The sequence below is a fragment of the Geotrypetes seraphini genome, chromosome 1 (genome assembly GCF_902459505.1).
Source record: "Geotrypetes seraphini chromosome 1, aGeoSer1.1, whole genome shotgun sequence".
NCBI classification, from domain to species: Eukaryota; Metazoa; Chordata; class Amphibia; order Gymnophiona; family Dermophiidae; genus Geotrypetes; species Geotrypetes seraphini.
Genome location: NC_047084.1, coordinates 210,125,381 through 210,150,122, shown reverse-complemented (window position 1 = coordinate 210,150,122; position 24,742 = coordinate 210,125,381). Strand labels below are relative to the sequence as shown.

The 24,742-nt window shown below is 40.9% G+C and overlaps 1 protein-coding gene across 8 annotated transcripts in view; it reads right to left on the bottom strand.

Moving 5' to 3' along the window:
- NMU (neuromedin U) overlaps positions 1–24,269 on the bottom strand; it is a 47,736-nt gene extending 23,467 nt beyond the window's left edge. For 2 of the 8 annotated variants that reach the window (XM_033945035.1, XM_033945085.1), the window contains exons 1-5: positions 23,526–24,262; positions 8,840–8,898; positions 4,483–4,530; positions 4,331–4,390; positions 1,756–1,806 (exon numbers count right to left, since the gene is read on the bottom strand). In XM_033945035.1, coding sequence (XP_033800926.1) covers positions 1,756–1,806; positions 4,331–4,390; positions 4,483–4,530; positions 8,840–8,898; positions 23,526–23,682 — 375 coding nt within the window. In that variant the 5' untranslated portion in view covers positions 23,683–24,262. Of the gene's footprint in view, positions 1–1,755; positions 1,807–4,330; positions 4,391–4,482; positions 4,531–8,839; positions 8,899–23,525 lie in introns of all 8 variants that reach the window. The other 6 variants (XR_004539507.1, XM_033945061.1, XM_033945052.1 and 3 more) reach the window with 6 other exon arrangements.
- Positions 24,270–24,742: the final 473 nt, after the last annotated feature.

The window sequence follows — 24,742 nt, the reverse complement described above, 5'->3', positions numbered from 1 at the left end:
GAAACATAGAAACTTGATGAAAGATAAAGGCCAAATGGCCCATCAAATCTGCTCATCCACATCATTCTCTACCACCTCTACCGGGAGACTATTCCAGCATCTACTACCCTTTCTGTAAAAAAGTATTTCCTTAGATTATAGCTGAGCCTATCACCTCTTAACTTCATCTTATGCCCTCTTATTCTGGAGCTTCGTCAAATGAAAGTGATTTGTCTGATGCACATTTATGCCACATAGGTATTAAAACAACTTTATCACATCTCACCTCTTCTCCTTTTCCTCCAAGTATATATATTGAAATCTTTAAATCTGTCCCCATATGCCTTATGACGAAGACCACAGACCATTTTAGTAGCCTTCCTCTGGATCAACTCCATCCTGTTTATATCTTTTTGAAAGTGTGGTATCCAGAATTGTACACAGTATTCTAAATGAGGTCTCACCAGAGTCTTATACAGGGGCACCAATACCTCCTTTTTCCAATTGGCCATGCCTCTCCCTAGGCATCCTATCTTTCACCGTCACCTTTTCAACCTTTTTGGCCATCTTAAGATCATCAGATACTATCATACCAAGTCCTGCTCTTCTTTCTTGCACAAAAGTTCTTCACCTTCTAAACTGTATCATCCCCTTGGGTTTCTGCAGTCCAAATGGATGACCTTGCATTTCTTAACATTAAATCATAGCTACCAAATTTCAGACCATTCTTCAAACTTTGCTAAGTCCTTCCTCATGTTATGCACCATCACTCCATTGCAGATTGTTGTATCTTCAGCAATATTGCTTACAAAAATGATAAAAAGAACAGGCCCAAGAACCAAACCTTGAGGCACACCTCTGATAACATCCCTTTCCTCAGAGAGATCTCTATTGACCACTACCCTTTGTGGCCTTCCACTTAAACAGTTCATCACTTTGGGGCCCATCTCGAGGGCACTCAGTTTATTTATTAGATGCCTGTGTGGAACGCCGTCAAAAACTTTGCTAAAATCTTAATGCACCCCATCATGTGCACTCCATTTATCCAATTCTCTGGTCACCCAGTTAAAGAAATTGATCAGATTTGTTTGACAAGACCTGCTTCTAGTGAATCCATGTTGCTTCGGGTCCTGTAATCCACTGGATTCCAGAAATGTCACTAATCTCTGTTTTAAAAGTATTTCAATTAATGAATCATTTAATTAAGATTTATAGCCCGTCCTCCCCAAAGAACTCAGAACGGGTTACAGTTCACATTCACGGTGTTACAATATAGGGTTTATATATAGTTTGTTGCAATATATCTTCATATAGGATTACTTATTTATGCTGATGATGGGTTGAGTGACCAGGCAAAAAGGAAGATTTTTACAGCTTTTCTAAAGTTAAGAAGTCCTTTAAGGGCTCTGATATGAGGAGGTAGGCTATTCCAGAGGTTTGGTAAGAAATGGGAATAGGATCTTATCCAGACTGTCTGGAGTTAGTTGGATTGTCCTGATGGTGCATGTAGGCGTATTTCATCTTGGGAGCGTAGCAGCCTGTAGTTCCCTATTTCTTCCTTACTTCCACTTTTGTGGAGAGGGACCAAATCTGCCCTTCTCCAGTCCTCTGGTACCACTCCTGACTCTAGAGAAGTATTGGAAAGGTCAGCCAGTGGAGCCACCAGAATTTCCCTAAGTTCCTTCAATACCCTTGGATATATACAATCCAGTCCCATCGATTTAGTTAGCTCCTCAATAACACAATCCTCTGAAAATCAATCAGGGTGTACCACACCTCCATCCCTATTTGCATTTGTCTTCTGTGATCTCGCTCCTGGCGCTTCAGCTGTGAACACAGAACAAAAATATTTGTTAAGCAAGTCAACCTTATCTTTATCAGCTTCTACATATTCCTTCACCTTTGAGTCTCACAATGCCACTCTTGCAGTTTTTCCTATCACTAATATACTCGTACCTAAAAGTGTCTTAGCTCCCGTTTTACTGTGTTGGCTATTTTTTTCTTCCATTTGCATCTTTGTTTTCCTGACTACTCGACCAGCCTCTCTTAACTTTTCCAGATATTTTAGCCTCTTTCTGTGATCTTTTGTAGTTTATGAAAGCTAACCTTTTTTCCCTTACTTTTTCGGCTACTACTTTTGAAAACCAAAGTAGCCTTCTTTTCCTCTTTTACTTACTTTTCTTACAAAATAGTTTGTTTCCCTTAAAATAGCTCCTTTCAGTTTTGCCCACTGCTTTCCTACTTCTTCCAGATGCCCCAATCCAGACAATTGATGTAATCCCCCTTGTGAACAAACTTCCCTTCCCTTTTACAAAAGCGCAGAAGAGAATTTTAGTGCTGGCCAGCGTACTGATTGCTCTGTGCTGCTCCAATGGTCAAAAAGTTCCTATGAGCATCGGAGCAACACAAAGCATTGCTACTGGTGCCGACCAGTGCTAAAAACCTCTAATGCGCTTTTGTAAAAGGGGGGAGGTGGGTTAGTTATTTTAAGTTTAGAACCTTTACTTTTGAATAAGCCCTCTCTATACCTGCCTTAATAAACTACACCATGTGGTGGTCACTGGATGCCAGATGATCACTCACTGTGACATCAGAAACACTTTTGCCATTGGTAAGTATGGCCCCATCCCTCATGGGTTTCATTACAAACTGCTGGAACAGTTTTCCTTGTAGAGAATCCAGGATCTTCCTATTTCTAGAAGACCCCACAATAGAGATACCTCAATCAACATCTGGCATGTTAAAAATCACCGATTAGTAATACTTCCTCTTTTACAACTTTATTCTAAGAGGCAACAAAAAAGTTTTTCAGAATTATCTGACAACACAGCACATTTTTCTAAATCAGTTTTTCATGCTGATTTCAGATCTGTTAGTTTTGTTCAATCACGTAAAATTTTAAAGTAATGAGTAATGTTACTTTATAGCATTTTAGCATATAGGATTTTAAGAATTGCAGCATCAACTTAAAGAAATGTTGCAGTATCTTCAGTTCAAAGTCAAATAAGCACATAGCATAGCATAATTATACTGGTCTGTGTCACTTAGCAACCGATATTTCTTCAAAAATGCTTAGAATATGATTTTGGATGATTTTTTGGGATAAGAATATGGTATAAAGATAGACAAATTAGTGGTTTGGATGATCAAACGGCTGGACGTAGAAGCGATGTTATTCTCAAAAAATATATATATTTTGGATATATTTTTCGAGAATGAACTTTGGACGCTGCTGACTTTGGATGACTAGCGCCATAGGCCCAAAACAAATTTAGATGTTTGTTTTTTTATTTTGCCCCTCCACATGTTTACTATTAAATCTATGTCCACTTCTGTTTGTGATGGAGGCCTGTATATCACACCAATGTAAATACAAGGGTGAATCAAAAATTAAAGGCAATTGTTAAATTATGTGATAACTGGAACAGAGCTAGCAAAATGCAACACCTAGATATTCAGTACCAACATCTAGGTATGGCCTAGCAATGAATATTCATGTATTTAAAAAAAAAAAAAAAAATCTGTGGTAACCAGTACCTAAAAAGAAGTTGACCATTGCATGTTAAAAAAAACATTTCCTCTCAAAATTGGGAAAACTGGGATCGGTTAAATTATACGTTCTGGTGGGAATCTCTAGGCCGCATTTTTTAAATGGAGCTTATGATGGTCATACAACAGGGACATTATAAGAAATTTATGGATGTGTGTGGCGCAGTGGTTAGGGGGGTGTGTGGCGCAGTGGTTAAAGCTACAGCCTCAGCACCCTGGGGTTGTGGGTTCAAACCCACGCTGCTCCTTGTGACACTGGGCAAGTCACTTAATCCCCCCATTGCCCCAGGTACATTAGGTAGATTGTGAGCCTGCCAGGACAGACAGGGAAAAATGCTTGAGTACCTGAATAAATTAATGTAAACCGTTCTGAGCTCCCTTGGGAGAACGGTATAGAAAATTGAATAAATAAATAAATAAATAAATAAATAAAAATAAAAATACTAATCCAGCCATTGACAGGATTCTGCAAGGAGTGATTGTTGATTTTGCCCTTTGATCATGCACGTCCAGGGAGGGTGGGGAATTATTTTTATTTAGAGTGCAATTGTTGGGTATGTATAAAGGGGGAGGTTGATATATGTATTTTTCATAAATATAATTTGATAGAATTTAAGTGTTGTTAAAGTGTAAAATGTTTGTAAAATATGTTGCACTTATTTTTGATTTTAAAATGAATAAAGATATTTAAAAAAAAGTTTCATAAACTAACAGCTAATAAGTAATCCCATCAGATTTAACTGTATCATTTAGATGCACAATGAAAAATGTTTCAGAAACACAATGCTGTTTCTCATATTACCTGAGACTTCTGAAGAATTCCCATTACCATATAGCAGAGCTCTTCCAATGCACTGGATGCCTAATGACAAGAAAATAGATATAGGTGTGTGATGGGGTTTCCAAAATAGGACAGTAAATTATTTTATGCAGAGCACTTTTAAATGATCTCACCTGAGATCGAGGATCTGTAGACATAAAAGCAGAGCATGTATTATCTATCTGAAAAACAAAAGAAGTAACATGTTTGTAATTGCAGCCACAGAAAGGTGATATATCAAATTCCATACCCTTTCCCTTGCTTAATGCAGTCTGTCCATTTTACCTTGTCTCTTGCAATGCTAGAAATCCTACCATCACTTTTTCATTACAATAGGTCCTATACACTTGTTTTCATATTGTATATTCTAATAGGATTATGGTCCTACTAGTTCCACTCTGAGATTGTTCAGTAGGCATTATATTCTCACATTGAGAAGGGAGGGGGAGGAGAGAGAGAGAGAATCCTTTATAGGTGACAGGTGAAGATCCACCCCTGAAATCCTCTAACATATTAGGCCAATAAACACAACTAAAGGCCTAAGATGGCTGAGAATGCTCTAACTAAAACTGTCAAGCCTTTGCACAATCTATGCTTGCTGAAATCAGCAAGCCAAGCGAAACTTATGCTAAAATGAGCAAGTGAAACGAAACTTATTCTTTTACATGGCAACTGGTGTCACATCTGCTGTAATGCCATATGAACAGGGAAGTGAACCTAAGAAGGATGAGGACATGTCTTGACCAAGAATACAAAAATACATTATTTGCGAGATATATCCTGGAATGGGCGGATTCTTACCGGACACTTTGCTCAAAATTGTTGAGTTGATATTAAAATGACATTTGATGGGAATAGATAGTTATTTTAGTAAACAGGACATGCGTATGGTATGACACAGATATTATGAACCAATTAATAAACTGATAAATGTAATGATGTTTGTAAGTGACCAATAAAAACCAACAATATGATATGTGCCAATGTGGCCTCAAGCTGTCAAGAATTGTATAAGAAACAGCCTTTGTGATTATGAAAACAGGACAGACATCCAGGTATACTCAAGTACTTGAGGCATACTATCTGTCAGCTCCATATGCTGTAAAGATTTGTTCTTGTAAAGATTTGTTCTGTAAAGATTTGTTCTGTTATTGATTGTTAATAAAATAAATATATATTAATTATAACAGCATATTGAGTTTCTGTGAAGCCAGGTATTGAAAGCCATAAACAGGTGGTTTTCCAGCGGCTTTTCAGTGGTGACTTTCCCAACTGTGAAATAGGGAATTACGCAAGCCTTAGGCTTCACGGACAGTGGATTGCAGGCCTATGTCTGCTTGGCAGACAGCTTGTGTCTTTGATGTAGAAATTGATTTGTTAATGTATATGAGTGTTGATTAAGTGTTGAATTGTGCACATTCCACTAGAATGATTGTTTCTTTCCTAATGCATTATCTAGTTCTTTTTTTGTTTGTTTGTTTTAGACTTTTAATTGTATATCACTTTGATTTGCTATGCAGTATATAATGCTATAACAAATTACATAACATCAGGCATTGGGGATATGAGCCGAGAAGGGATTGGATATTGGGGAAATAAGCAGGAAGGGATTTGGACATTGGGGAGAGTGTCAGGAGGGGGGAAGCACCACCACACCTGTAGTAAGAGCAGCTTTGCTACTGGACTGCTGATAGCAAGGCTGCACTTACTGACGAGTCTTGAGGTGGCAGTAAGTGCAGCCATGCTATTAGCAGTTCTGAAAGCTAGTGCACAGTGCTATACTGTACATTACCTGTCACTGATGGCTATGTCTCTGCTCTGTCCCTGTCATACCCACTCACCAAATTAGCAGCTAGTGTAGATTTTTTGTCACTCTGGCTAGATGTAAGGTGCAGTAGGTGTTGATACGGACCTGTGTTAATGTCTGCCATACATAAAACACATATTAGCTGTTTAACATGGCTTAGTAAAATGACCCCTAAGATTGGTCTAGCAGGACGATAAGGGAAATATATATAAAACGATGAGCAAGAGTACATGTGTATCTACCTGCAAATGCAGCTGGAGTGGCCATTTTATAAACACTTATGTTGAAAAGCTGAATCACATGAAACCTCAACAACTCCCAAATGTAAACGCTGGCACTTCAGCTTAGAAGTGGTGCTTTTACTATCTCCACTCATCAGTGGCTTCCACATTTAGCCTTCCCATTTTACAAACCTATGCATATAGAGGCTCATTTTCAAAGCACTTAGGCATACACACAGGGACAAATTCTGTAAAGGACATCCATCGACTTAGGCATCCAAATAAGCCCAATTAATGACTTTAATAAGCATTAATTGGAACTTAGACGTATATAGATTTCATGTGCTTTGCTTAAGTAATGCAATATTAAACATCTTTTTCTATTATCAAATAGGAGTCCTCTTTACCCCCAAAATAGAAGTTTAGTATGCAATATATATATTTTTTTCATGTGCTTTGATTGAGGAACATAGAGGCCAAAAGAGGAATTGGACAAGTGTTGAAGGTATATGTTTGATATTTATCCTAGAGAAATGACTGCTTGTAAATCAAGAGGATATAAGCTTGGCTTTGGAATTGACATGCAGTTTACTATCCGAGTGTGTGTGGTGCAACGGTTAGAGCTACAGCCTTAGTAGAGAATGACATGGGGATAAATTTTTCCCCACAGGAACTCAATTTCCCTGTCCCATCCTTGTGAGTTTTGTCGCTGTCCCTGTCCCATTCCTATAAGCTCTGCCTTAACCGCACAAGCCTCAGACACTTATGATTTTAAAGTGTTTGAGGCTTGTGCAGATGAGGACGGAGCTTGCAGGAATGGGACAGGGACAGGAAAAGAACTCACGGGAACAGGACGGGGAAAATTTGTCTCCGTGTCATTCTCTAAGCCTTAGCACCCCACTGCTCCTTGTGACCCTGGGCAACCAGAACAGAAGAGAAATATGATAAAGGAGCCAGATTTAAATACCACATACAGTAGGATATAAGTGGTATATAAATAAATATAATAGTGGTGCCAGTGTTTTACTGCATGCAATTATAATGTAAAAAAAAACCCCAGCATAAAATCACCATTTTATGACATCATAACGCTAACACACAATAACGTTATAGACATTATTAGGACGTCAGTGTAATGCCTAAAAGGCGATTCTATAAAGGACGTCTAACAATATATACACGCTTAGATTCACTCAGTGCCCCTGAGCGCGATTCTCTATAGTGCATCTATCCATTATAGAATCGCGCTCAGCATTCTGCTGCTGGAAGTCTAAACAGCGCCTAATTTTTAGACGTCCTTTGCAGAATCTGCCCCACAAAGTACATAGTAACCTAACGTATTTTGTGTGTCTTAATGCTTTGAAAATGAGCCCCATATTTTTTCATTTTAGAAGTGGAAATAAGCAATGGGATGATGGAGAAATAATTCCTTAATCTCTCGGATAAAGGCCTAGTCAAAATAAGGAGCACTGTCCAGAGTGCTGAGGCTGTGAAGATATTCAGTGCAAGTACTGGATGAGTGCTGCTGAATACCCTTCTTGATGGCATTTATCCAAGTAGCAGGTACTGCTATCCAAATAAAAGCCTTTATAAATAAAAACATAAGAATTGCCGCTGCTGGGTCAGACCAGTGGTCCATCGTGCCCAGCAGTCCGCTCACACAGCGGCCCCCAGGTCAAAGACCAGTGCTCTAAATGAATTCAGCCTCACCCGCGTACATTCCAGTTTAGCAGGAACTTGTCCAACTTGAATCCCAGGAGGGTGTTTTCCCCTATAACAGACTCCGGAAGAGCGTTCCAGTTTTCTACCACTCTCTGGGTGAAGAAGAACTTCCTTACGTTTGTACGGAATCTATCACCTTTCAACTTTAGAGAGTGCCCTCTCGTTCTCCTTACCTTGGAGAGGGTGAACAATCTTGTCTTTATCTGCTAAGTCTATTCCCCTCAGTATTTTGAATGTTTCAATCATGTCCCCTCTCATGTCACCTCTTTTCTGTGTGGTTTTTAGTCTGTATACCGCTTTGTTCTTTTGTTAGGTACGATGGTATAGCATATGAACTATTAAACTTAAAAACTTTTAAACAATCTGCCTCTGTGTATGTGTAGCTGTAACCTGCCTAGGTGTTAGGCAGGAAAGAAATTTGTAAAATAAATAAATAAAACAAACAATACAAAACACAAAATTGCAGCACAGTGTGGATCTCATGTCTAAATAGTGGCTTTCTGAAATTAATACCGTATATGTAAATGTATCTAAAATAAAGGCTTTAGTTTCCTAATTTTAAAGGTTCACTTTTTTGAATATTGAGCTTAGATGTTTTAAATGGTCCAATTCCTACACAATTAAGACCCCTAATACAGAATCCTACTTTTGTTGCAATGTACGGATTCCATATATTGACATTGTGGTTACAAAGATGGACAAGTTATACCTACTGCAACTGTATTTGTGATAATTTCTTACCTCATTCCATAGCTGCATGTCATGCTCATCTTGTAGTGTCTGTAAGGATAGTGGTGCTCCTGAAAACAAAACAAACATTTATATACATGATAGACTCATGGTTTTCATTGAATTCAAACAACTCTAGCCTTGTTCTGATCTTCTCACAGCTATGCTTCTGTGGTGACTCAGACAATGGCAAAAATATCCAAATACCATGTATGTATCTGTAGTCATTTCAACTTCTCTGTCAAAAGAAATACCAGAGGCATGATAACTAGAACAATTTCCTGGAACAATGCTTTTCCTTTCTATTTCAGTTGGATACTCACTAATATCTTTGGTCACTACTGTATGGTTTTGTGCACTCCTCCCATCCTTTCATATGCTCAAGACGTTTATCCTGTTCTCGGCATATCCATGTATCTATCCATGTACACATATCCGTGTATCTATCACTTGCCTATTTGCTAAGAGTATCAAAATTTCTTCAGTAATAATGTTACTCCTGTAGACTATTTGTAATGTTTCACCATTCTTGCTTAGTATCAGTATCTTCTCCTTTCTCTCCTTCCCTCCCTCGAAGTCTGAAAACTCCCTGTCACTTCCACTCCACCCACCACAGCATCCTGTCCCTTTTTTCTTCCTTCATGTTCCTCTTATCAAAGTCCAGGATGTCTCCCTCTCTCCTCTCTCTCTTCCTCCCTTGGTACAGCATCCTTATGCTATTCTGCACCTGGATCCATCTCCCTTTCTCCCTTCCCCTCCTGCACAGCATTTCTTTCTCCTCCTCCTGGTTGGCGATTCCATTCTGAGGGGTACAGAAGCATCCATCTGCAGACCAAATATGATGTCCCGGAAGGTATGCTGTCTGCCTGGTGCTAAAATCCAAGATATTACAGAACGTTTGCCAAGAATCAACAAGCCTGATAACTATTATCTGATGCTACTCATCCACGTTGGCGCTAATGATACTGCCAGGTACCCTTGCAAAAGTATCAAAAGTGACTTTGTGGAACTGGGAGAGAAGGTGAAGCAGTCAGGTGCACAGGTGGTATTCTCGTCCATCTACCCTGTCGAGGGTAAGGGCCAGGTCAGAAAAGTACACATCCTAGAGTTGAATGAGTGGCTACGTGGATGGTGTCATCAACAGTGTTTTGGCTTCCTGGATGACTTTCTAAGAGCTGATGAGCAGGGATGGTATCTATCTGTCAAAGAAGGGAAGAAGTGTCTTCAGCAGCAGGCTGGCTAATCTACTGAAGAGGGCTTTAAACTAGAAATGATGGGGCAGGGTGATCAAAGCCCTCAGGTAAGTAAATCACTGAATACCTCTATACGGATGGAAAAAGGGGGGCAATGTCTGGAAAGCAGTATATACTAATGCTCGAAGTATGGGAAAGAAGATTCTGGATCTAGAAGCTGTGATGGAAGAAGATGAGTTGGATATAGTGGCAATCACAGAGACGTGGTTCATGGAGAACCATGACTGGGATGTAGTTATACTGGGCTATAATCTGTTCAGGAAAGACAGGGTAGGAAGAAAAGGAGGGGGAATAGCGTTATATGTTAAAGATCATATTAAAGCCACAAAATTGCAGAATCTGCAGGGCAAGGAAGAGGCACTTAAGCAAACAAAAACAATACTGCAAGAAAATGTACAGGAATTTAATGCCTTTTTACTGCAAGTACTGTTGGTTTTTCTGCTTGTTTTGCACATTGGTCACCTTCCAATCTTCAGCTGCCACAGGGAATTTTAATGACAGGTTACAGATCAGCAATTTCATTTTTGAGTTCTTTCAGTACCCTGGGATTTATACCACAAATCTAGTTTACATTTATTTCTCTTTATCTTGTCAATTTGGCTAAGTATGGGGCTCATTTTCAAAAAAGAAAGTTGTCCAAAAAGTGGCATAAAAGAGCATTGTGACAGATTAAGGGGTTTTCCTTTCCCCATGCAAATATTATACCCCTGGGCCACAGGGGATGCTAATCAGAAAGAGAATGGACTACATGTCCCAGAATACCCTGAACTTTGGGACTCAGTGCTGAGTCAAGGGAGGAGGGGACTCAGGGAGAAGTATATCTGACAGGGACTTTAATCAAGGAGAAGGAAGTCCCACAGGAAGAGGTCCCTGGAAGAGAGAGGAACTCCCCATTTTTTTCCTAGATGTGGGCTGAGGCAGAAGCCTGGGAAACCTGACTGAACTTGAGCTGAGAAAGAGACTGTCCAGGTGATATCCAGGTGAGGCAGTTACTGATAGCCTGGCTGAGGTAAACCATTTGCTACATTCAAGTTGTGGATTGCATTAAATTGGCATATGATTCAAAACTATAATAAATAAAACTTTTGGTTCAGTGTGTCTTGGCTGTGTGTGTGAACCAGCTTTGTTACATATGGTGTTTCTGTGTGGTGTAGGGTTTTTTTCCTTTGTGCACCGACAAAGGAGATAAGCTCCGCTGGAGAGAGGGACCTGTGAAAGTCTAGATAGCGCTGGATAAGCAGGCTATTTATTTTCCAATTTTCTTTGGAGCTAAACAAAAAGAAAAGTGCTCATGTGTATATAGTTTTAATTTGAAAAAAAGAAACTTCTCCATATGCTATTCAACAACTTGTTGGAACAGAATGGTCAATCTAGGGCATTCATTTTGGAGTTTTTTTTCACGTCTATGAATTTTTATGGATTTGAGCATGGTTGATTGTACCAGTTATGATTTGTTGGTTTTCAGTGACTTTTCAAGCTACTTATCTGGAGTTTCAGATCACATTTTTCATTTGTACTGTTGTTAGTTCAAGTCAGACCCCCAAAAAAGCCTGTTTAGCTAAAACATGGACCATGTTGGGTCCATCCTATATAGGTCTATACCCTACATTGATTGTGGCTGTTGTCTCCTCATCATCTACACCGTTTGTATATACAGTATATTGGATTTTAGCCCCTTTATTGGGATTTTATCACATGTATTAATAAACTTTTAACTGTTTATCATGAACATTGACTCCACAGCTCTCAACTTTTGTTTTGCATTCTGTGACCAGGCAGGACTGGTTCTGCTCTGATCATGGTGATTTCTTGGTTATCCACCAGGGGGAGCTGGTAGTACTAAGAACTCACCAGGTATCTGATATCCAGGTCACCACAGGGGGAGCCCAAGAGCTGTGCAGGTCCAAACTGACTCAGCTAGATCAGGGCGTGCCCCTGCTCTAGAAAAGGCAGCAGTTTGGGACAAACAGTTAGGCAGGATAGGAAGAAGGATAAGGTTCCTCTCCCACAATGATCCCCCTGGTCCAAGCAGAGGTGAAAGCTGTACACCCATGGAGGTAATTGAGGCTGGTGACTCTTTGGATCTGCAAATGCTGGAGGAAGAAACCCCTATGGAATTGCAAGGGAGTCTGCCTGAGGAGCTTGTGGAATATCCTGAATCCATGGAAGTTGGATTAATTACCAGGTGCCAAGAATGACCTTTTTGACTGTGAGTTTTTGTTTGAGCTCTTTTTGAACTCTGCATTTTTGTGGGAATCTTTGAAGCTGTGAGGGTGTCTTTTTGGGTGAGGTTTGCAAACACCCAGGGAGGGAATTTTGATAGCTGTTTTCTAAAGCTGTTTGGAAAGGCAAACCTAGGACACTCTTTATTTCCCAGCAGTGCTCCAAACACTGTTGGAGGCTTCCGTTTTGGGAACTGTGAACTTTACACATACCAGAGCAGAGAACTATAGTGTTGCATTTCAACCTGCTTGGGAGCAGGCTGTGTCCACCCTGAGAGAAGAAGCTCTGAGGAGAGCAAGATCTCAGGAGGCTAAAGGACTATTGTTTGAAAAGAAAGAATCCTGAACTGTTAGTGAATGATTGTGCTGGTTGTTTTGTTTTGCTTTATGAACCTTTTGCAAGAAGCACTATCTATTTTGGTTGAGCCATCCTTACCTTTATTTTTGAAAGTAAATTTATGTTATATTACACAACTGTGGTTGTGTTGCTTTTTGACTGAGTTCCTGTTGTCTCTCCAGTCCTGCAGGGTGACTCCAGGCCGGGTCACACGTGGTTGCTTGGTTTATGTCTAGCTACTAGGAGTGCTATAGAGTCCCGGTCCCGGGGTGTGGCTACAATTCATATTGGAGTCATATGCCATTGGTAAAGCACCCTTAAACTATTCTCCTGTAGCTTCACTGATATAGATGTTTTATAATCCAAAACATATATTTCCTTTCATCCCACTCTAACATAGTCCCAAGTCAGCTTTTCAAGGACTTATAGGAGGTAAACTCCTTCCCATTGTAAACATTACACAGAGCTATAATTAATCTCCAGGCCCCTTTCTTTTTTACCTATAACTATCCTAAATCCTAATCTTGTATACTGTAATTTGTGATGGAAAATTCAATAAATATTTAAAGAGCTTTGTTAGTGTGTGTTCAGTGAAGCAGGACCCCCTCCCTCCAAAAAAACCCAAAACAAAACAGAGGAGGATACTGCAGCATGCAGTAAAGTGAAATCATTCTAAGTTATGATCTCTGGGAGAGCTATTCCTTTTCAGTGATGTGTAAAAATGTAACCACCTTGTGTGCCTGACTCAATCCTGCTTGTGGATGGAAAAACTGACACTATAATTTCATGAAATGCAATGACGCAAAACCAGAACTCAACAACCTGTTTTAGTTGACTTGGCTGAGGTGTCAATCTTGTTATCACAATAGCTACTACATGCGGTTTCTGAAAATACAGTAAACTGAAAATTGGTTGCTGGCAGCATTTGATTCCCTCTTTGTTTAAATTCTCATTTCATTCTCTGACAATATACAGATCAGTCACATATATGGATCATGTACTTGTCCAACTTCCATCTAAAGAGCACTCATGGACTTAAGACATTTTTGTTTTTCCCCACTTTCTCCTCCACCTTCAGAAAATAAATGTAAATACAGAGTTTAAGTACCATGAAAAACAAAACCCACCTTAGGTAAAAGAAGGAAAAGATCATAGGGATAGACATCCCAGATTCAATAAAACACAGAAAGGAGTCTCTACAAGATAAGGCTTGAAGTTCTGAAATTCTTCTGGCCAAAGACATAGCAAAGTAAGATCCTTAAAAGGTAGCTTTAAATAGGGATTCAAAAAGGTTTTTCTAAGGGCCTTAAGAACAAGATTTAAGATTCCATTAAGGCAGACCTGTCTAGACAGAGGACTCAGGTGATTTACAGCCCTCACATACCCCTCTGAGTGGGCTTCCAAAGAAAATCCCCACAAAATCGAGTTAGAGCTGCTACTTGGACTTTGAGGAAATTCAGGGAAAGACCTTTCTTAAGCCCTTCTTCAAGAAAGCCTAGAATTTGTGGCAATTTATGGCAATGACACTTTAGATGAAATAAGTTTTCTTTCTGTAATAGAAGCAGATTTTTTTTACAACCTTGCAGAAGAGAAACAATGACTTATGTCAAGAAACCTTTCTTCCATAGGCATGACTTTTCAAGAAGCAAGCCCTGAGATCAAAATGGATAGGGATTGGAATTGGACCCTGAATCAGAAAGCCTCTGTAAATGAGTAGAGACCATCTTCAAGCACATCAGATCTATGTACCTAAGACTTTTTGGCCAATCAAGAGCTACAAGTATCCCTGGAAGATGGACAATTCAAAGATATCTGCTTAACACTGGCCACAAAGGAAAAACATAGGTGGTCTGTTTGCCAGTGTTGTAGAAGAGCATCCAGACCCTCCATATTGGGGGTTTTCCAATGGCTGATTATGTAGACGAGCATTCCTCCTGGATTCCATTAGATTTATTCCTGAGACTCTCCAATATTACTTAATCAGATGGCATGTTTTTTTTCAATAGCTGCAACTTCCCCAGATCCAGAGAACGTTTGCTGAAAAAAAATCCACTTGAGTTTTGAGAGTTCCAGCAAATAGGAGCTGCTGAAATTAGAGGAATTTTATTTATTTAAAATATTTATATTCCGCATATCACAAAAATCTATGAAGGTTACAATATACATGCAAATGAATTAAAACGGACAACTACACACATTAAAATTACCGTACACATCCAAAAGTTATCAATAAAATACAGCAAATATATTTGACCTTTCATAAATTACCAAAAACCTCCTGAAAAAAACCCAAAACTTTCAGAGCTTTATGGAAAGAAAAAAAAAAAAGGAATTTAATGTATCACATCTGGAAAAGCATTCCACATCCATGGGCCCATAACACTAAATACTCTAGAGCAAATTGTGGCTTTTGCAATAAGCACAAGGGAGGCATTTCCAATAGATGCTGAGACACTGACCGCAAAGTGTGGGAAGGAATATATAGTATAATTAAAGAACCCACTACTTTAGACAGCATCTGCTAGATGGCTTTAAATACCAACACTAAGATTTTAAACTGAACTCTTCATAAAACTGGAAGCCATTGCAACTTAACTAACAAAGGAGTTATATGTTCAGTAGGGGGAATACTACCTATCACCTTAGCTGCAGCATTTTGCACAATCTTCCATGCTTGTAATGCTTTTTTAGGAAGACCACAAAAAAGTGCATTACAATAATCCAAATGAGGCAACACAAAACACTGAATAACTTGCCGAAAATATTCTGGGGAGAGCAACTTATGGAGTCTCAGCACCTGGTGGATCTTAAAAAAGACCATCCTGACCAGCGAAGCAAAATGTCCCCAAAAGGATAGGGAAGAGTCTAACAACACCCCAAACTTTTGATCTCTTGTTGTATTGGAACTGAAACTCCATCATAATCAAAGTTCAGAGGCGCACCAAAATTCCCAGCAAATGATGACCACATAATTTTTGTTTTTTATATATTTAATCAAACCCATTCCTTGACATCCAAGCCACTATGACATCCAAATAAGAAGACAATACTTGAAAACCCTGAGAATAATCATCAGGTACTTCAAATAGAAATTGCAGGTCATCTGTAACATTTTTATTCCTTGATGCTTTTGAAACTTAAACCGTCCTTCTAAGGACGACTTAGATTCAGGAAAGGTTTCTACCTTCAGTTCCCCCTCCCTTTGTTCTTTCCCTTGAATGTTCTCTTTCTATCAATTGTAGTTCCAACCCTTCTTCCCTTTTGTTCCGGTTCGTCAATGTCTTTATAAATTGTCATTTCCCTTGGTTTGTCTTTGTTCATATTGTATTTTAATCGGTACATTGTTTTGGCGTTTTATGTACACCGCCTAGAAGGCTTGATTAGGCGGTTATAAGAAATTTTAAATAAACTTGAAACTGAAGGAGTCTGGGACTGGTTTTCCTGAGTCTTGAACTAAGTTTTCTCCTTAATAAAAATGCTCAATTATGTTTAATTGCAGACTTGACTTATCTCATGTTCTAGCCTGCCTACACTGGGTGTTGTAGCTTGGGTGTTTTAGCTTCTTACTGTGTATGCTGAGATAACCATGTTAGATTTCTCCCTCCTGGACATGTAACAGAAAGACTGCAGGGCTTAGATAAGTGATCTGTTCCATATAGGACAGGGATCTCAAAGTCCCTCCTTGAGGGCCGCAATCCAGTCGGGTTTTCAGGATTTCCCCAATGAATATGAATTGAAAGCAGTGCATGCACATAGATCTCATGCATATTCATTGGGGAAATCCTGAAAATCCGACTGGATTGCGGCCCTCAAGGAGAGACTTTGAGACCCCTGCTATAGGACTATAAGGTTAACCCCTGAACCAATAATAAGTGCGTGCTTATGACCAATGATTGTTAAGAAAATGTAGCAAAAGTAACAAATGAGAAGTTGTATCTAGCATCCAGTTGTCTAGCCAGAAAATGTATAAATGTCACTGTAATTTCCTGTTTTCGGCACTTCTGAAGCTGCCAACTTGGGGCTCAGGAGTCCGCATATGCTGAATAAAACACTTGTGTTTCATCAAGTCTCTGAGTTTTGTGGCTGACCAAAGTGATCTTTCACAACAATACTGCACTCCTAAATCCAGAAATATTTTACCAATCGGTGCCATAAACAGGTTGAACAACAGTGCAGACAAGACAGAACCTTGCGGTACCCCACAATTCAGCATAAAGAACTGAGATTGCACATGCCCATCAGTCACACAAAAATTCCTGTTTGCAAGAAATGAACTGAACTATTTAAGCACAGTTCCAGAAAGCCCCACCGTATGCAAACACTAAAAGGAATGAATGGCTTACTGTATCAAATGTGATTAGGGAAGGGGAAAGAAAGTACCAAGCGTCAAAGCAACATCAATGGACACTAACAGATAATGTTTGCCTTTATCAAAACCTTTCCAAATTTCTTCACAAAGTGATAACAAAAGCAACTCAGTATTGTGACCCTTACGGAATCCAAACTGAAAATCATCCAAACTATGAGAAATGACAAAATCTTCCAATTGCTGAAGGTTTTTCCAAAACCTTAGCCATAAACATCAGATTAGATATAGGATGAAAATGCTCCACCTTTGGAACATCTAAGGAAGGTCCTCTAAAAATAGGTTGTCCCCTATTATCCTGAGACTTAAGAGTCCCCTACATCTTTAACCAACCTCTCTAGATCTTCTCCAAACAGAAGTTTACTTCTAAAAGGAAGCTTTGTTAAACGTGACTTAGACATTGGAAGCTGATTCAACTTCTAAGTCAGAGCCATTTTCCATCTGAGAGTGTCAAACACTGGCTGTGAGCCAGATGGTGTAGCAGAATATGGCTTGTTTGTACCATTGTCAAGCTGCAATGGGAGTTGAACCAGTAATTTCTGGATCTCTGTGCTTACTCTCAACTGGTTGCGTAAACCATTAGGTTATTATTTACAATGAAGTAGCTCTATAATATCACTAGCTGTCCAATACAATTGAGAGTTGCGAAAGTACAATAGAATCATTTAGAGACACTACAGCATATAGCTAGCAATGTGGAACTCAGCCCAGCAGAAAAGCACAGTTACTTACTGTAACAAGTGTTATCCAGTGAAAGCAGGCACATATTCTCACATGTGGGTGATATCCACGGAGCCCAGTATGGACAGTGGGAAAAGTGCATTGTCACTTTAAGTTATTAGAAACTTTGTGACTGCCCACATTGTGCATGTGCGAATGCCTTCCTGCCCGACATTGGCTCGCAGTACCTCAGTTCCATAAGCAAGCTAAGAAGTCAACTAGGGGAGGTAGGAGGGATGTGAGAATATCTGCCTGCTGTAAGCAACTGTGTTTTATCCTTGGACAAGCAGGCAGCATATTCTCACATGTGGGACTCCCTAGCTTACTGAAATAGGATGGAGGGAAGGTTGGCCATTAAGAAGAAAATAAATTATGTAATATTGCTTGGCCAAAATGACCATCTTGTCTGGAATAGGATTCTAGACAGTAGTTACCGTATTTTCTCGCATATAACGCGCACGTTATACGTGGTTTTTACAAACCGCGCATACCCTTGCGCGTTATACGCGTGAGCGCGTTGTACAAAATTTTTTGTACATAGTTTTCCCCCCCCCCGACGCCCGATTCATCACCCGGAAGAAGCGCTTGCACTCCCACCCCGAAGGACCGCTCGCACCCCCACCCGAAGGACCGCTCGCACCCCCACAGCCTCCCCTCCTCCCCCATGGAGAAGCTGTCTACCTTGTTTCCGGATGCCAGCCCAGCTGCTTCCTCTGCCGGTGGTCCTGCCCCTTCTCAGAGCCCTGTGCTGCGCTGCTTCCTCTTCAGGCGGTCCCGCCCTTTCTCTGATGTCAGAGAAAGGGTGGGACCGCCGGAAGAAAAAGCAGCGCAGCAGGGCTCAGAGAAGGGGTGGGACTGCCGGCAGAGAAAACAGCTGGGCTCGCTGGCATCCGGAAACAAGGTAGACAGCTTCTCCATGGGGGAGGGGGGTGAGGCTGTGGGGGTGCGAGTGGTTCTTTGGGTGGGGGTACAAGCGGTCCTTCGGGGTGGGAGTGCGAGCGCTCCTTCGGGGTGGGGGTGCGAGCGGTCCTGCGGGGGGGGGGGGGGAATCGACATCGGGGGGGCATCAGGCTTTCAGGGTAGGGACAGGACTTCAAGGAGGAAAGGAGAGTCGGGGCGGGCGAAAACAGAGTCGGGGTCTCCAGAGGAGAGTCGGGGCGGGCGAAAGGAGAGTCGGGCAGCATGCGCGGTATACGGGTGTGCGCGGTATATAAAAATTTATGTACATAAATATGTGTTTTTTGCGCGCTATACCCGTGTGCGCATTTTACATGGGTGCGCGTTATCTATGTGAAAATACGGTAGATATGAATGTGTGAATTGAGGACCAAGTAGCTGCTTTGCAAATTTCATCAATGGAAAGCTACTGATGCTGCCATAGCTCGGACCTTGTGTGCTGTAAGATGTCTGTTGAGCTACAGCCCAGCCTGAGCATTGCAGAAGTAAATACAGGCCACTAATAAAGTGGAAATAGTTCTCTTCATTACAGGCCAGCCCAATCTGTTAGGATCAAAAGAGATGAACAGTTGAGGTGAAGTCCTGGGTGGCTTAGTCCTTTGTATGTAGTAAGCCAAGGCACACTTACAGTCCAAAATGTTTAGAGTTATTTCTCCAGGAAGCAAAAGGACTCAGACTCCCACCAAGCACTGTCTGTACAATTAACACTCCACTGTTAATTGCTGCCAAAGAGAAACTGGCTTTTTATTATACTAAATAGCTAGAGAGCTCTGTAATCTTACCTGCTTAAATAGGAAAGACAGAAATCAATCAATCATCCTTCCTTCATCCTCAGAAATATGAGCCGGACATTAATATAACTGCAAAAAACTTCTCCCTAACTACATCTATGCCAGGGGTAGCACTGGGTAAGAGCTGACAGTTATGCAGGTGCCAGCAATTTCCCCAACCAAGGTCCAGAGCAAGATGAAATATTAAGAAACTGATTTTAAAAACCACCACCACAAATTGAGATAATATAAAAATAAAACCAGATATTTCCTAAACAAATATAACTATGAGGGCCCTGGCATTGAATATCGGCATGATCCATATTAAAAAACGACTCTTCCCTATAATTTCCCCCCTCCCACACACACAATGAGGTCCATAGCCCCCTTTCAAACTTGCTCCTGATGAAACAAGATCTGCCACACCCCTGCAGGGTCCATAATCCCTCCCATCCCCAACTCTGGATAGGGCTGCCAGATCTATTTGAAGTCTCTGGTGATTCAGTGGGGTGATGGGGGCAGAAGTGAACTCCAATCACTCCTGATTTTAGCAGCTGCCATAACAAAATGGCGGCCACAACCTTTCAGGGACTTCAGGGAGGCCGGTAGGGATTATCCTAAATTGGGGGTTGAGAGATGGGAGGGGATATGAAATTCATTGAAGGTAGGTGAGAGGGGAGATCAGAAAAAAAACTGGAACTTGTATAAGTGGACTGGCCTGCTTAAATGAGCACCAAATATTTATTGCTGCTGCCCAGACATAGACCATCACTAAATATCTGGGGCTAATTTGCCCCACAGATATCATTGCTTTAAAAAATACTGACCACCATGGGCTGAATATTGCTCTTAATGTGTCTAGTTCTGAAAATGGAAATCTGTGTATGTTATTGCCTATCCACCTATTTTTCCTTTGGGTAAACAATTCATGAAGTGGTTATCTCCAGGCATTCTTTTAATCATAGAAAGGAAGAGGTTGGAAAAGAGAGTTAGACACTATTTAAAACAGGATTTATACCTGTCAAGGGCATTTTCAAAAAAAGTCTAAGTCTAAAAGGAGCCCTTAGTATCATTACAGAAATGTAAACCAACCAATAAAGTCATACTAGTCAAACACAGTTACTCTCATTATTTTTATGTTTTACAATTACCTGACAGTTAAACCAAAACCTTAAAAACTTAGGGCTCCTTTTACTAAGCCACAGTAGAGATTTCTAGGAATTCTATGAGTGTTGGAGCAGCACTGGAGCATTTAACATTCCGTTCCATGGTAGAAACCTCTACCATAGCTTAGTAAAACCCAGGGATCCTTTTTACAAAGGCACGCTAGCGTTTTTAGTGCACGCACGGGATTAAAAGGAGGCAGTAGCGGCTAGTGCGTGCGGCATTTTAGCGGTGCGCTAAAACCGCTAGCGCACCTTTGTAAAAGGAGCCCCCAGTGTCAGACATCAGCATCTGGCATTACAGACTTACTATTCCATCTTCTGTCCTTGGCTGAAGACAAGACAGATTCTGGGTGAATATGTTTTGGAAGGCATAAAATAGGCATTCATTCTGAAAGCAACTGAAGTCTCATTTTATGAAATAGTATCAGTAGAATAATATTTAAAATCTGCTGCAAGAATGCCAGCACTGCTAAAGTGATAATGGGTATTATTATTGAAGAGTACAGGATTAATAATATTATTTATTTTATTTATATAAATGCTGTACATATTATCTTACAAACATTCAAAATGGTTCACATAAGATTGCTTTTCTTTGACTTTAATGGAGTTATTGTCACAATTTTCCATTACAAAATGACCAGAAGATGGGTATATTTTACACACACACACACACCCCTTTTATCAAGCTGTGTTAGAGGTTATTTTGCACGGGCCATTGAGGTAAGTGCTCCAGTGCTCATAGGAATTCTCACCCCCTTTTACAAAACTGTAGCGCAGTTTATAGCGCTGGCTGCAGCGATGACAGCTCTGACGCTCATAGAATTCCTATGAGCAATGGAGCTGTTACCACCGTGGCTGGTGCTAAAAAAAACACACTACAGTTTTGTAAAAGGGGGAGGGTCTATGAGTGTCAGAACGTTTACCATGCCAGCTTGTGTTAAAAATCTCTAACGCAGCCTGGGGCTCCACCTCAAGGTCCTGGTGGTATGACAACCCTCATAATGTTTCCTCTTTTTTTTTTTTTTCCTATTATTTACAATATAAGATGGTTTTCTCTTTTCATAGTAAGACTTAAGGCACAGTCTTCTAAAATTTCAAAGCCTACAGCAGGTCATCACCATGTGCACAACTTTTTTCTACTTCTAGTCTTACAACTGAACAAGACACCACTCAAAATTAAAGGTGTCTGTTTTTGAAATGTGCACTTATGGATAGTGTGTGGATCTGGGGAGGGGGTGGTGTTTCAATATTCCTTCAAAGTCCTCGCTTGCACTCTAATATACCCTGAAAAAACTTGAATGGACAGGACTTCACATATAAACGTTTATGTAGAAAGTTTATTTGTTATAAAAATAGGACATTACATTTATTCAACTTAATTGTGCAAGCCTTTAAGCTCTATTGAGGCAAAAAGGGGGCTGCCTTATAAAAAAAAAACAAAGCTACCCTGCCTTTAACAACATGAAGAGCATATACAATGTAGGCAGTTACAGATCTTTCTTTTTTTTTTCTTTGTTTTTTCCTTGAGCAAATGGATTCTGCGACTTGCAGATTAATCAAACTAAAATATTCAGGCAGCAAGAACAAGTCATTGGGTTCCAATAGAAAGTTAAAGTTAGGGGTTTTAATTAGCAAATGTTCTAAGCAGAGTGATGCTACTTGCTGGAAAGGATGTGGTAGAAGAGGTACATTCTTTCATATGTGGTGGGAATGTCAGAGGGTACAGAGGTTTCGGGAACATGTATTTGGTTATGTGAGCAGATTAATTCAAACTCCACTTAATTTGAATGCCGAAAGTGCATTATTGGGATTAAAAATAGAAGGTCTAACATCTTCTCAATCTAAACTTGTGGATTTGGCATTTATAGCTGCTAGACTGACATTGGCTCAGCAATGGCGTATGCAAGATGTACCTACATTAAGAGATATGAGGGAACGTCTGGGAACAGTCTGTGAGAAATACAGATTATCGGCCCTGTTAACAAATCAATGGGCAAAGTTTAATGATATATGGGAAAGTTATATCCAAACAGAAAAAGAAGTCTAATAAAATAATATATTGTCTTATTCTATTAGATGGGGATCCAGGCCTCCGGGGAGGTAGGGGATAGATTTGTTATAATAATAGATAAATAAGTTGCATTAATGCTATTAATATATTAAGATTGTGAATCATACTCAAACGATGATGATGTGATGCAGTGAAGTAGGATTTCTTTCATAGTAGGATGGATAACTTGCATTATTATTATTAGTTTATTAAGATTGTGAATCACATTTAATGTTGATTATATGATTTAGTGAGATTGCTGTATTAGAATAAAAAATTATTAAATAAAGAATAATAAAAAAAAAAGAAGTTAAACTTAGGGCTCCATTTACAAAGCTGCGTTCGGGCATTAACGTGCGGAATAGCACACGCTACATTGCCCCGCACACTAGACGCTAATGCCAGTATTGAGCTGACGTTAGTTCTAGCCGCGTAGTGCACGGTGTAGCGCGTGGTAATATCTTGCGTGCGCTAAAAATGCTAGTGCCCTTAGTTCCCCGATCTCTACACCTGCACCTCAGACAGAAAAAGAAGCAAATAGTATTGGTTTAAACTAAACTAAACTAAGCCTTAAGTTTGTATACCGCATCATCTCCACGGAAGTGGAGCTCGACACGGTTTACAAAGCTTAAAAATATAGGAAAAGAGGAGAAGGAATTGCAAAGTATATAAAAAGAGGGGAAGTAAACAGGAGAAGAGATGATATATGTTAGAGAAAAGCTAGGTTTAAATAGAAAATCAAAGCACCGCAGCATTATGAAGCAGAGCAAAGCAAGAAGTTGAGGCGAATGAACCCGATCTTGCAGGCAAACAGTGGGAGGAAGGAAACGTAAACTGACGGTTTCTCTCCTTACCTTTGCAAGCACACATGCAGGAGGCTAAGAGGAGAAGGAGCATCAGGCTGCCCAGCACGCTGCCCTGGGGCAACTTCCTCAGGACGCTCCTGTTTCTGTGGCCGGTGGCTGACGGGGAGGGCGGAGCTGCTCTCTGGCAAGCGTCGGGAGTCGGCATCTCTCGCAGGCTCTTTCTTGGCGGGCGGGCTCTCTTCTTGCTTCCCGCCTTCACTTTGCAGCTCTGGCTTAGCTTTCCTCAACTTTTAAGGTGCCGGCAGCACGTGGGGCCGGGCTGCGTGAGGAGGGTGGATACCGGGGTGGGAGTCTAGCTTTCAAGAAGTGAGCACGACTGAAATGAGGTGATCAGATTTCCCCCCCCCCTCCCCCCTCTCCTAACGGAGTCTTGTTGCACTTTCTGATGAAAGAAGCGAGTTGTCACTCGGACACCCTGTGGTATTTATCAAAACACACGAGACACGAGGGAAGGAGTGCAAAGCCAACTTTCCTGAGGCGCCTCAATTACACCGTCCGAGAATGACTCGGGAACGAATCTGCACCCGTCGTTGTTGCCCGCTCTGTGGGTGCTTGAACACCCCCCTAATATTGACCCAAACTCCTTTATTTTGACCAAAGAGCATTCACTTGCGTTGCCCCCCCCCCTCCAATCATCTTGAAAAGTTGGCCCCTAGGGTCCTCGTCCCTGTTTGAGGCTTGTGCTGCAGCTGAGGCCAAAGCTCGCGGCGACGGGGGCAGGAACAGGCCAGAACTGGCGGGGCGGGGCGGGGATGGAGATAGATCCGGGAAGGGGTAAAACACGGACCTGGCGGATCTAATCCCCGCACGGCCTTAAAAATCTGAGGTCCGTGTCGGTGCCACTTGTAGTCTCTGGCTCTGACAGACCTCGATGGGATTTTAGCGCTGACAGATCCGTCTCAGCATAGGGAGGGTAAAGTATTAGGATCCGTCAGCGCTAAAATCTCCTCGAGGTCTGTCAGAGCCAGAGACTACAGTGCTGGAGCGGCAAAGCAGAAGCCAAGAGAGCGGGGACGTAGGTTTCGGACGTGCAGTTATGGAAAAGAAGTCTCCAAACTCCAGCACTAGTCTCTGGCTCTGACAGACCTCGAGGAGATTTTAGCGCTGACGGATCCTAATACTTTACCCTCCCTATGCTGAGACACGGACCTCAGAGTTTTAAGGCCGTGCCGGGGATTAGATCCGTCAGGTCCGCGTTTTACCAA